The sequence below is a fragment of the Bombina bombina genome, chromosome 12, assembly GCF_027579735.1.
Source record: "Bombina bombina isolate aBomBom1 chromosome 12, aBomBom1.pri, whole genome shotgun sequence".
NCBI lineage: Eukaryota > Metazoa > Chordata > Amphibia > Anura > Bombinatoridae > Bombina > Bombina bombina.
Window position 1 is genome coordinate 130,067,034 of NC_069510.1, and position 12,838 is coordinate 130,079,871.

At 38.8% G+C, this 12,838-nt stretch overlaps 1 protein-coding gene across 2 annotated transcripts in view; it reads left to right on the plus strand.

Moving 5' to 3' along the window:
• Window positions 1–12,838, plus strand: part of ABL1 (ABL proto-oncogene 1, non-receptor tyrosine kinase) — a 476,499-nt gene that overhangs the window by 430,032 nt on the left and 33,629 nt on the right. For both annotated transcript variants that reach the window (XM_053695985.1, XM_053695986.1), the window contains exons 6-7: window positions 3,635–3,812; window positions 8,775–8,959. In XM_053695985.1, coding sequence (XP_053551960.1) covers window positions 3,635–3,812; window positions 8,775–8,959 — 363 coding nt within the window. The remainder of the gene's footprint in view (window positions 1–3,634; window positions 3,813–8,774; window positions 8,960–12,838) is intronic.

The window sequence follows — 12,838 nt, forward strand, 5'->3', positions numbered from 1 at the left end:
GTCAAGGTTATCAACAAACCTAATAAAGAAAGAGGCATTTCTACAATGTGTAAAAGACCTCTTAGTAATGGGAGTGATCCACCCAGTTCCGCGAACGGAACAAGGGCAAGGGTTTTACTCAAATCTGTTTGTGGTTCCCAAAAAAGAGGGAACCTTCAGACCAATCTTGGACCTAAAGATCTTAAACAAGTTCCTAAGGGTTCCATCGTTCAAAATGGAAACTATTCGAACCATCCTACCCATGATCCAAGAGGGTCAGTATATGACCACAGTGGACTTAAAGGATGCCTACCTTCACATACCGATTCACAAAGATCATTATCGGTACCTAAGGTTTGCCTTTCTAGACAGGCATTACCAGTTTGTAGCTCTTCCCTTCAGGTTAGCTACGGCCCCGAGAATTTTTACAAAGGTTCTGGGCTCACTTCTGGCGGTATTAAGACCGCGAGGCATAGCGGTGGCTCCGTACCTAGACGACATTCTGATACAAGCGTCGAGTTTTCAAAATGCAAAGTCTCATACAGAGATAGTTCTTGCATTTCCGAGGTCGCATGGGTGGAAAGTGAACGTGGAAAAGAGTTCTCTGTTACCACTCACAAGGGTTCCTTTTCTAGGGACTCTGATAGATTCTGTAGAGATGAAGATTTACCTGACGGAGTCCAGGTTATCAAAGATTCTAAATGCTTGCCGTGTCCTTCATTCCATTCCAAGGCCATCAGTAGCTCAGTGCATGGAAGTAATCGGCTTAATGGTCGCGGCAATGGACATAGTGCCATTTGCGCGCCTGCATCTCAGACCGCTGCAATTATGCATGCTAAGTCAGTGGAATGGGGATTATTCAGATCTGTCCCCTCTACTGAATCTGGACCAGGAGACCAGAGATTCTCTTCTCTGGTGGTTGTCTCGGGTTCATCTGTCCAAAGGAATGACTTTTCGCAGGCCAGATTGGACGATTGTAACAACAGATGCCAGCCTACTAGGCTGGGGCGCAGTCTGGAACTCCCTGAAGGCTCAGGGATCGTGGACTCAGGAGGAGAAACTCCTCCCAATAAATATTCTGAAATTAAGAGCAATATTCAATGCTCTTCTAGCTTGGCCTCAGTTAGCAACACTGAGGTTCATCAGATTTCAGTCGGACAACATCACGACTGTGGCTTACATCAACCATCAAGGGGGAACCAGGAGTTCCCTAGCGATGTTAGAAGTCTCCAAGATAATTCGCTGGGCAGAGTCTCACTCTTGCCACCTGTCAGCGATCCACATCCCAGGCGTGGAGAACTGGGAGGCGGACTTTCTAAGTCGCCAGACTTTTCATCCGGGGGAGTGGGAACTTCATCCGGAGGTCTTTGCTCAACTGATTCAATCCAGAACTGGATCTCATGGCGTCTCGCCAAAACGCCAAGCTTCCTTGTTACGGATCCAGATCCAGGGACCCGGGAGCGGTGCTGATAGATGCTCTAGCAGCCCCTTGGGGTTTCAAGATGGCTTATGTGTTTCCTCCGTTTCCGTTGCTGCCTCGATTGATTGCCAGGATCAAACAGGAGAGAGCATCAGTGATTTTGATAGTGCCTGCGTGGCCACGCAGGACCTGGTATGCAGACCTAGTGGACATGTCGTCCTGTCCACCATGGTCTCTGCCTCTGAGGCAGGACCTTCTAATTCAGGGTCCTTTCAACCATCCAAGCCTAATTTCTCTGAGGCTGACTGCATGGAGATTGAACGCTTGATTCTATCAAAGCGTGGTTTCTCGGAGTCGGTTATTGATACATTAATACAGGCTCGGAAACCTGTTACCAGAAAATTTACCATAAGATATGGCGTAAATATTTATATTGGTGTGAATCCAAGAGTTACTCATGGAGTAAGGTCAGGATTCCTAGGATATTGTCTTTTCTACAAGAGGGTTAAGAAAAGGGTTTATCTGCTAGTTCGTTAAAGGGACAGATTTCTGCTCTGTCTATTCTTTTACACAAACGTCTGGCAGAAGTTCCAGACGTTCAGGCTTTTTGTCAGGCTTTAGCTAGGATTAAGCCTGTGTTTAAGACTGTTGCTCCGCCGTGGAGCTTAAACTTAGTTCTTAAAGTTCTTCAAGGTGTTCCGTTTGAACCCCTTCATTCCATTGATATTAAGCTGTTATCTTGGAAAGTTCTGTTTTTGATGGCTATTTCCTTGGCTCGAAGAGTCTCTGAGTTATCTGCCTTACATTGGGATTCTCCTTATCTGATTTTTCATTCAGACAAGGTAGTTCTGCGTACTAAACCTGGGTTTTACCTAAGGTAGTTTCTAACAGGAATATCAATCAAGAGATTGTTGTTCCATCATTATGTCCTAATCCTTCTTCAAAGAAGGAACGTCTTTTGCATAATCTGGATGTAGTCCGTGCCCTGAAGTTCTACTTACAGGCAACTAAAGATTTTCGGCAAACTTCTTCTCTGTTTGTCGTTTTTTCTGGACAGAGGAGAGGTCAAAAGGCTTCGGCCACCTCTCTCTCTTTTTGGCTTTGTAGCATAATACGTTTAGCCTATGAGACTGCTGGACAGCAGCCCCCTGAAAGAATTACAGCTCATTCCACTAGAGCTGTGGCTTCCACCTGGGCCTTTAAGAATGAGGCCTCTGTTGAACAGATTTGCAAGGCTGCAACTTGGTCTTCACTTCATACCTTTTCAAAATTTTACAAATTTGACACTTTTGCTTCTTCTGAGGCTGTTTTTGGGAGAAAGGTTCTACAGGCAGTGGTTCCTTCTGTTTAATGTTCCTGCCTTGTCCCTCCCATCATCCGTGTACTTTAGCTTTGGTATTGGTATCCCATAAGTAATGGATGACCCGTGGACTGAACACACTTAACAAGAGAAAACATAATTTATGCTTACCTGATAAGTTCAGTCCACGGCCCGCCCTGTCTTTTTGAGGCAGTTCTAAATTTCAATTAAAACTCCAGTCACCACTGCACACTATAGTTTCTCCTTTCTCGTCTTGTTTCGGTCGAATGACTGGATATGACATGTGAGGGGAGGAGCTATATAGCAGCTCTGCTTGGGTGATCCTCTTGCAACTTCCTGTTGGGAAGGAGAATATATCCCATAAGTAATGGATGACCCGTGGACTGAACACACTTAACAAGAGAAATAAATTTATCAGGTAAGCATAAATTATGTTTTTTGTCCTTTCTCTGTTCTCTTTCTCCCTTTCTCTTTGTTTTTCTCAGTCTTTTCACTCTGTTTTCTGCCGCCACCTTCTATCTTTCTCTATTTTCATTTTTTTTCCTCTACCCCCTCTGTCTTTCTCTGTCCTCTCCTCTCACTTTTCTCCCGCCCCTCTTTGTCTTTTTTCTTCTCTTTTCTCTCTCTCTTTTCAAATAATTAATCTTAAAGTTTTTTTTCAGACTTATTTTTATAAATAATAGCGGTTAAGCTAAGTAGAGTGACAAATCCTCCTTGATAAAAGAGCCTAATGTTATATTAATATTATATACTGGCATTACTCATATATCAATGCTGTTACCATGGATGTGATAATAATTGCAAGTAGATTACGTTAAGTGGCCGCAGTGTGTTTCTAGTCTACAGAAAACGGTAAAGCAATTTAGCGGACTTACATCATGTTTAATGGTGATCTTCTGCCTTTTTTTATATAGGGGTGTGTACTCGGGAACCCCCATTTTATATTATCACTGAGTTCATGACTTATGGGAACCTTCTGGATTATCTGCGTGAGTGCAACAGGCAGGAAGTCACGGCGGTGGTGCTATTGCATATGGCAACTCAGATCTCATCCGCTATGGAATACCTAGAGAAGAAAAACTTCATTCACAGGTGGGGACTAGTTGTGCAGTTAAAGGGACGTTAAACAGTAAATACACGCTAGACATAATGATTTATTCAAAGCAAAGTTCATCCGCCTTAGAATAGTATGTAGCTGTATTTTTACCATTATATTAGTTGTATAAACATTGATGATGTTAGTGTAAAATTTTGATTTTATAAAGTAATGGGAGCCGCCATGTTTGAGCTAGTTTTCTATTTATCTCTGTCTTCTGTGGAGAACAATTAGGGACGAATATTAACCATACAATAAAGTAGAGTTTGTGTAAAGAAGGATGTATGGAAACCCAGACAACCTTGTTTGTATTCGTCTATTTTATTGCCTGTTTTATATTTGTCTCTATTTTTTGCAGCAGAACAGTAAGATTAGCTTAAAACTTAAGTTTAGACATGGTGACACCCATTACTTTATAGAGATTCATTGAAATTTTTAAAAAAAACAACAGTTTTCTAAGTTAAATTACAGGAAAAAGGGACAAAATAAATAATGAAAGTATATTACAAAGTTTTTTTAACTATACATAATTTAAAATTTTTTATTACACTCTCATACTGTTTAATATCCCTTTGTCTCTATGTCCCATGTTTGTGCTTTGTGTGACAGCAAATGGGAACTCTGAAAGTTATTTTTATTAATATGAGACTGCATTTAGTTACCATAAAAAGCTTCTGTAGGCTTGACATAAAGGCACAGGTAATATTTATATGTAAATGGGGTATTATCCCCAGTACGGATGCTAATAACCGGTACAAACGCTAATAAACGGTATGAACGCTAATAACTAGTACAAACGCTAATCAATACAGACACTAGTAACCAGTACTAACGCTAATAATCAGTACAGACGCTAATAACTGGTATAAACGCTAATCAGTACAGACGCTAATAACAGTACTAACGCTAATAACCAGTACAAACACTAATAATCGGTATTAACGCCAATAACAAGTATTGACGCTAATAACCAATACAAATGCTAAAAAGCAGTACAGACGCCAATATTCGGTACAAACACTAATAACGGGTACAGACGCTAATAACGGGTACAGACGCTAATAACAAGTACAAACGCTAATTAGTACAGACACTAATAACCAGTACAAACGCTAATAATCAGTACAGATACTAATAACCAGTACAAACGCTAATAACCGGTATAAACGCTAATAACTAGTATAGACGCTAATAACTAGTATAGACGCTAATAACTAGTACAGACGCTAATAACTAGTACAGACGCTAATCAGTACAACCGCTAATCAGTACAGACGCTTATAATCAGTACAGATGCTAATAATCAGTACAGATGCTAATAATCGTTAATAAGGCCAATTACCAGTACAGACCCTAATAACCGATACAAATGCTAAAAAGCAGTACAGACACAATATCTGGTACAGACGCTAATAGCCGGTACAAGCGCTAATAACCGGTACGGACACTAATAACCAGTACAAACGCTAATAACCGGTACAGACCTTAATAACCAGTACAGATTCTGACAACCGGTACAGACGTTAAAAAACGGTATATATGCTAATAACCAGTACAAACGATAATCCGTACAGATGCTAATAACCAATACTAACATCAAAGTATAGTTACCATTTGCTTGCTGATGATGAACATTTAATTAGAAATGGGCTTTAAACGTACAATGAACACTTTGAGATTATAATATAAAATACATAATTACACACAGTAAACAAATTTATAATATGTTTTTATTATTATTATTATTATTTTGCCTTCTTTTCCTGTAATTCAAGTCTGAAAATTGTGGGTATTCCAGTCCTGAAAACTGAGAGAGGACATTTGCCGTATATCTCTCCCTAATATGCAGTTTGTTATCTTACCATTTCCGCTGAAACCAAACAATGGGGATTTTGTTAACATAATGACAGTAACAAGTCTGGTCAATTCCAGACTCAAGTCCATATTTTTTCCTTTAAATTAAGATGGTGCTGGGTGGAGTTTTACCATTGAAGAACAAGATGTTAATCTGTTCTAATAGCATTCATACTCTGCTGCAGTAATTATTACAAGGTGTCTTCTGTCCCTTTTAACACTGATGTAAATCTTTTTACTAAGCACTAAAAATTATCTGGATCTAGCAGAAAATGCCATTATTACAGTTCCTTTGTGGAGCATTCACGTGACTTCAATTCTAGTTTTTTTGCAAGGCCATGATTAAGGTCATGATGTTGTTCTTATTCGTAGTTATGCAAAGCTGTGCTCACTCATCATCACGATTTCGGTCACTCAGACCATAGATATCTACTGTACTATATTCATCATCTTTATTTGCAAAAGTTTAATTGTTACCTGTGTTACATATCCGCTGCCGCTCACTGTCCAACACTGACGACTCAGTAGTATTTAATGAAACATCGGCAATCAGGACCAAAAGTAACTTATAATTCTAATTTTTAATGCCAATGTCTTAACTTCCGCTTTTAGAGGTTAAGAGTAATTCTAGGAATGAAATCTAAACTAAATGCTTTTAGAGAGCAGTTATTTGTATATCTCTTCATATGATATCTTTTATACTGTGACTGCCACATATAAACCTTAGCACATAGGTAAAGAGGAAGAACACTAACAGGGAGCTGGTGTGTACCGATGTAATACAGAGCCAAGCATAGTCTTATAGAATATATTCAGTAAAACAAAAGAACATTGCGCACTTACAGGCCTGCATTGCACAATGACTCCTTGTCAACTTTAGAAGCATCCCCTGGGTTTACTTGCAGAGAAGTTCGTTCTCTCCGGCATCAAGGTGACAAGTGTTTTGAACCATTTTGTCAGTATATCTGCAAGGCATTTGTAGCTGTTGGATCTTGTGCACTTGTTGGTTATTCCTTTTTTTGGAATAGTAAGTTAACTTGCGTGTGTGGCTCTTTCTGCATATTTATGTATTTCCTTATTGCATGCTTTTTTCTTTATTTTTCTTTTGAATCACACATACCAACAATATTATGAGTTCATATGAGACCAGGCACACAGCAGGTTAAAATATGTTTCTTACACTCAAAGCTGAACTTTAAAACTTATAAGAGCATTATTTTTGAGGTATAAAAATATAAATAAATAAATAAAAACGGCACAACAACATTAGCAGCTGTGGTAGAGTTAGAGATTGGTCTAACATAGCATTCTGAGCTGGCAACAAATACATTCTACCAGAATAACTCTAGGGCTAAATATTTTATGCTGCATGCCAGTTTGAAGACACAACGCTATCCATAAAAAAAAAACTGTATTTCTAGGGTTTTAACAGTAGGAGTTGCTAAATACCAGTTGCCTTGGCATTCACACTCTTTCAGATTTCCCTTAAAAATGGGGTTAATTCCATCCTTTCCAATATTTGCGCTCTGTATTTGAAGAAGAACTGGGCTTGGTTAATTGATAAACTTAGGTGGTAGTCTTATCAGAAGAAGAACTGGACTTGGTGGAGTGATAAACTTAGGTAGTAGGCTTCTCTAAAGAATTAGCCTTGGTGGAGTGATAAACTTAGGTGGTAGGCTTTTCTGAAGATGAATTGGGCTTGGTTGAGTGATAAACATAGGTGGTAGGCTTGTTTGAAGAACAATTAGACTTGGTTGAGTGATAAACTTAGATGGTAGGCTTTTTTTGAAGTCAAATTGTACTTGGTTAAGTGATGAACGTATGTGGTAGACTTCTTTGAAGAAGAATTGTACTTAGTTGAATGATAAACATAAGTGGTAGGCTTCTCTGAAGAATTGGGTATTGCAGTAGAATTTAAAGCCGAGAATGTTCGAAGAGTGTTTGTGATATATTGGGATGCGTTTTGTGGGGACTTTAAAGGTAAGAGTGAGAATTTTGAATTTGACCTTGTAGGATAGTGGAAGCCAGTGTAGCAACTGGCACAGAGGAGGGGCAGTGGGGTGAGGTGGATAAGCTTGGCAGAATCATTTAGGACAAATTCAAGTGGAGACAGGTCGTTGAGAGAAACTAATTAGAAGACTTTTGCAGTAGTCAAGATGTTATCAGTGAATGGACCAGACATTCTGTTGCCTTGAGAGGAGAATGGACAAATGTTGGTATTGTTGCACAAATTGAAGCAGCAGGATTTGGTGATAGGTTGGATGTGGATGGGAAGTGTCCTGATTTAATGTTAGATAAAACCTTCCACTGGTGGATATATTAATCCTTTAGCCACTAAATTCTGTCTCTGCATTGTGGCTTACCAATCTCATCCAGGTACTATTTGCAGCATTGTGTTCCTTCATGATCAGACAAATCTCACCAGTCTGACATAAAATCACCTTCCCAAGGAACCTGTTGGGAACTTAACCCTAGACTACTGCTCTTTCTGGCAGTCAGTATGATTTAGTCATTGTGGCTACAAAGGGGTTAACACATCCATCACTAACCTTTGTTTGATTTTGACATTTACAAAAAAGAATTTATCTGCATTGTCTGCAGAAACGGTATCTGTGCTTTAAACATCTCTGTCACGAAACAGTTGTGTTCTATGACCTTTAACTGGATGGCAATTAGCTCTGATTTTCACATTCCGTGGCCTTGAATGTAATCTCCTAGCAATTTAATGAGTGATTTTAGCCCCAATGAGGCTGCTTTGCAGTCCCGTACGTACATCTCATTTCTCTGCGTATTTGTTTTCCAAGTGATATAAGGGTAGATACATAGTTTGTTTGTTTTTGTCATTAATGTTACCGAGAAGTGTTCTGATGAAGTGGAATTGCTGAATGTTTTTGTATGCTTAGGCTGCCAGTTACAGTAATTATTTAGTATTCTATTAAATGTTAGCTACACTGATCGCTCATCTTGTTCCGGTATTAGTAGCATTTTTACAGGAACAATAGGAATGTTTTGTTTCGTTGTACAAACATTGTACTGCTTTTAAATGTATAAAATAATAATGTATTAAACGGTGACTGCTACATCCATTAAATTTAAACCCACAGGGACCTTGCAGCAAGGAACTGCCTCGTAGGGGAAAACCACTTGGTTAAAGTGGCTGATTTTGGACTGAGTCGCTTGATGACTGGGGATACTTACACCGCTCACGCCGGGGCTAAGTTCCCCATCAAATGGACTGCGCCAGAAAGCCTTGCTTACAACAAGTTCTCCATCAAGTCGGATGTCTGGGGTAATGCAGTGAATGCCTTTTGTCTTTATTAATATTCATTACAGAAATAAAACTATATCAGATCTTAAATTGACATGAAAGTGCCAAACAAAATAACCTAATGTGCTAGAGAACATTATTATTACACTTTTGTTTGCATATAACTATGTGTTTAACTCCTGCAAAAGAATTAAGCTCAATCGAAAGTCAGCTCCACAGCAGCAATACTGGAGGTATATATGTGCGTAATGCATTGCTGCTCCTGAGTATGCCACCTAGGTATGCTTTTCAACTAAGGATACAAAGAAAAGCCAATGAAATTGTATTCTGAAAGCACATTAAAATTGCGTGTTCTATCTGATCCATGAAAGTTGAATATTTCCCAGGAATTGGGGCTCCTGTAATGTTTTTATTGCATACTAATGGCCAGATTACGAGTTTTGCGTTAGGAGCTATGCGGTGCTACCGAGCTGTTTTTTTCTCACCGCTCACTTATCTGCTGCGCTGGTATTACAGGTTTTTACAAACCCGGCGTTAAAAGACAAGAAGTGAGCGTAGAGCAAAATTGTGCTCCTTACCGCACTCCAATACCATCGCTGCTTAAGTCAGCGGTGAGCTGGTCATACGTGCTTGTGCACAATTTCCCCATAGGAATCAACGGGATGAGCCGGCTGAGAAAAAGTCTAACACCTACAAAAAAGCAGTGTAAAATTCAGTAATGCAGCCCCATTGATTCCTATGGGGAAACTAAAGATATGTTTACACCTAACACCCTAACATGAACCCCGAGTCTAAATACCCCTAATCTTACACTTATTAACCCCTAATCTGCCGCCCCCGATATCGTCGCTACCTACATTATATTTATTAACCCCTAATCTACCGCTCCGAACATCGCCGCCACCTACATTATACTTATTAACCCCTAATCTGCCGCCCCCGACATCGTCGCCACCTACATTATATTTATTAACCACTAATCTACCGCTCCGAACATCGCCGCCACCTACATTATACTTATTAACCCCTAATCTGCTGCCCCCAACATCACCGACACCTGCTGGGGGCAGCAGATTAGGGGTTAATAAATGTAGGTAGGTGGCGGCGATGTTAGGGACGGCAGATTAGGGGTTATAATATTTAAATAGTTTTTGCGCGGCGGGAGTGCGGCGGTTTAGGGGTTAATATGTTTATTATAGTGGCGGCGACGTTGGTGGCGGCAGATTAGGGGTCAATAAATGTAGGTAGGTGGCGGCGACATTGGGGGAGGGAGATTAGGGGTTAATAAATATAATGTTGGGGGCAGCAGATTAAGGGTTAAGTATAATGTAGGTGGCAGCGGTGTCCGGAGCGGCAGATTAGGGGTTAATAAGAATAATGTAGGTGGCGGCGATGTTAGGGACAGCAGATTAGGGGTTAATATAATTTAACTAGTGTTTGCGAGGCTGGAGTGCCGCGGGTTAGGGGTTAATATGTTTATTCTAGTGGCGGCGATGTCCGGAGCGGCAGATTAGGGGTTAAAAAATGTATTATAGTGTTTGAGATGCGGGAGGGCCTCGGTTTAGGGGTTAATAGGTAGTTTATGGGTGTTAGTGTACTTTTAAGCACTTTAGTTATGAGTTTTATGCTACGCTTTGTATCATAAAACTCTTAACTACTGACTTTAGAATGCGTTACGGATCTTGGAGGTAGAGGGTGTACCGCTCACTTTTTGGCCTCCCAGGACAGACTCGTAATACCAGTGCTATGGAAGTCCCATAGAAAAAAGACTTTACAAAGTCTACGTAAGTCATTTTGTGCTAAGGTCAAAGAAGTGTACAGTGCCCCTAAAACTGCAAGACTCGTAATAGCAGCGGTAGTGAAAAAGCAGCGTTCGGACCTCTTGACGCTGCTTTTTCAGCCTAACGCACAACTTGTAATCTATCCGTAACTGTTTTATTATTTTGTGACCTGCAGCTTCGGCATAAAACTTTTTGGTTCTTAAATGGAAATAGATTTTTCCTTAAAGAGACATGAAACCCATTTTTTTTTTCTTTCATGATTCAGACAGAGCATACAGTTTTAAACAACTTTCCAATTTACGTCTTTTATCTAATCTGCTTCATTCTTTTGATATCCTTTGTTGACTAGTATGTCTAAATATGCTCAGTAGCTGCTGATTGTGACTTCAAATAGATGCATCATGTTATTGGTTTACCCATGTGTATTGCTATTTCTTTAACAAAGGATACCTAAAGAATGAAGGAAATTATATAATAGAGGTAAATTGGAATGTTGTTTAAAATTGTATTCTCTATCTGATTCATGAAAGAAAATTTGTGGGTTTCATGTCCCTTTAATGTTTCTAATGGCTTGTTATACCAGCTGCAGAGTATTAAATGTATGAGAAATTGCTACTTTATATTTATTTTGTATGCAAAATAGCTGATTTTGCTATTTGACACTACAACCCATCAAATGAGTTGAGCTTGCAGGGATATCAGATTTCCTTATTTTTTCAAAAGGCAAACTTTGCTTTACTTCTCCAAAGGGCTTTCCCTGCATATCTGAACGTGAAGGATAGACATGCCAAGTGCAATATAGCACTGCATGACATGACAGTTCTGCTGTATTTACTCTTTGTCCTTTCTATTTTATACTTTACACTTCAGATTCAATTTTATTACATTTAAACTTTGCACTTTCTTTTTTGTATTTTTTTGTATACAGCATTGTATTTAGGATTGTGGTTTTACAAATTCTGATTATTCTTTCACAATTTCTGTGTATCTTTTACAAATTAGATTGTACTTTGCATGTCTTTTATTTAAATTAAAAACTGAAAAACTGTCAGCTTCAGTTTCCCAGAGAGCACAATTACTTTCTATGAGCCAGATAATCAAACATTATCTAGTTTGGAGAGATATTATAGTAAATACATATCAGGGGCAGAACTCACTGAATATTCTAAGTAAAGGGGAGGAACCTGGAAACCCTAGAGAGATGAGAGATGCCTTCCATGGAATGTAATGAAGCTCTCTGGGATACAAAGTGCAATGAATTTTGTAAAAGATACACAGAAATATACAAAGTATGTTCCTAAGTTATTAAAGTAATACAGACATTTTCAAAGCATAATCAGAATGTGTAAAATCAGTGCTATATCAAAATTTAAATGTATTAAAATACAAATGAGAAAGTGCAGTGCTTAAATACATTAATACTGAAAGAACCCAATCTGAAATGTATAGTAATATAAAATACAAAGCACAAAGTTTAGGTGTAACACAATTTTCATATCACACAGCACTGGGCTAATCTCACATACATAAATGAGAGAGATCTCATCATGCTGGAGATTTCCACCCTTTTTCTTTTGAAAATTCAGTGACTCCAGCCCCTGTGAAGTCTGAACTAAAATTTCTCTCTCCAAGCTGGAGAATCTTTGACTATCGGGACCTTAGAGAGAACAATTGAAAAATTAACATTTTATTTCTTAACTCTCCTACCACCCACTGGGAGTGTAATTTATTCTGCTGGCTATGTTTGCATAGCTTTTCTGTAGCCTATACTTAAGTATTGAAACTTTCAATGTAGGCAGAATACAACTATTGAAAAAGCCAAAAAGGATAGAAAGGATATATTTGTAAACAAATAATACACTCCAGAAGGCTAAATGGAGCATTGGGAACAAATTAAAGGGGAGAAAAAATTAGGGTAAACTGTCCTTTAAATGTCCTATGCCTTCTTGCATTAGTACATTGCTGCTGTGTATGTAATGTTTTATATATGCTTAATATATACACACATTACAGAAGATCCGCTTACAAAACATATATTAAAAGCATTCACTGTAATTCTATTAGTAACATTTGCATTGTATTGTCATACAATCGCATACCCCCTTTGAAAATTAGTATG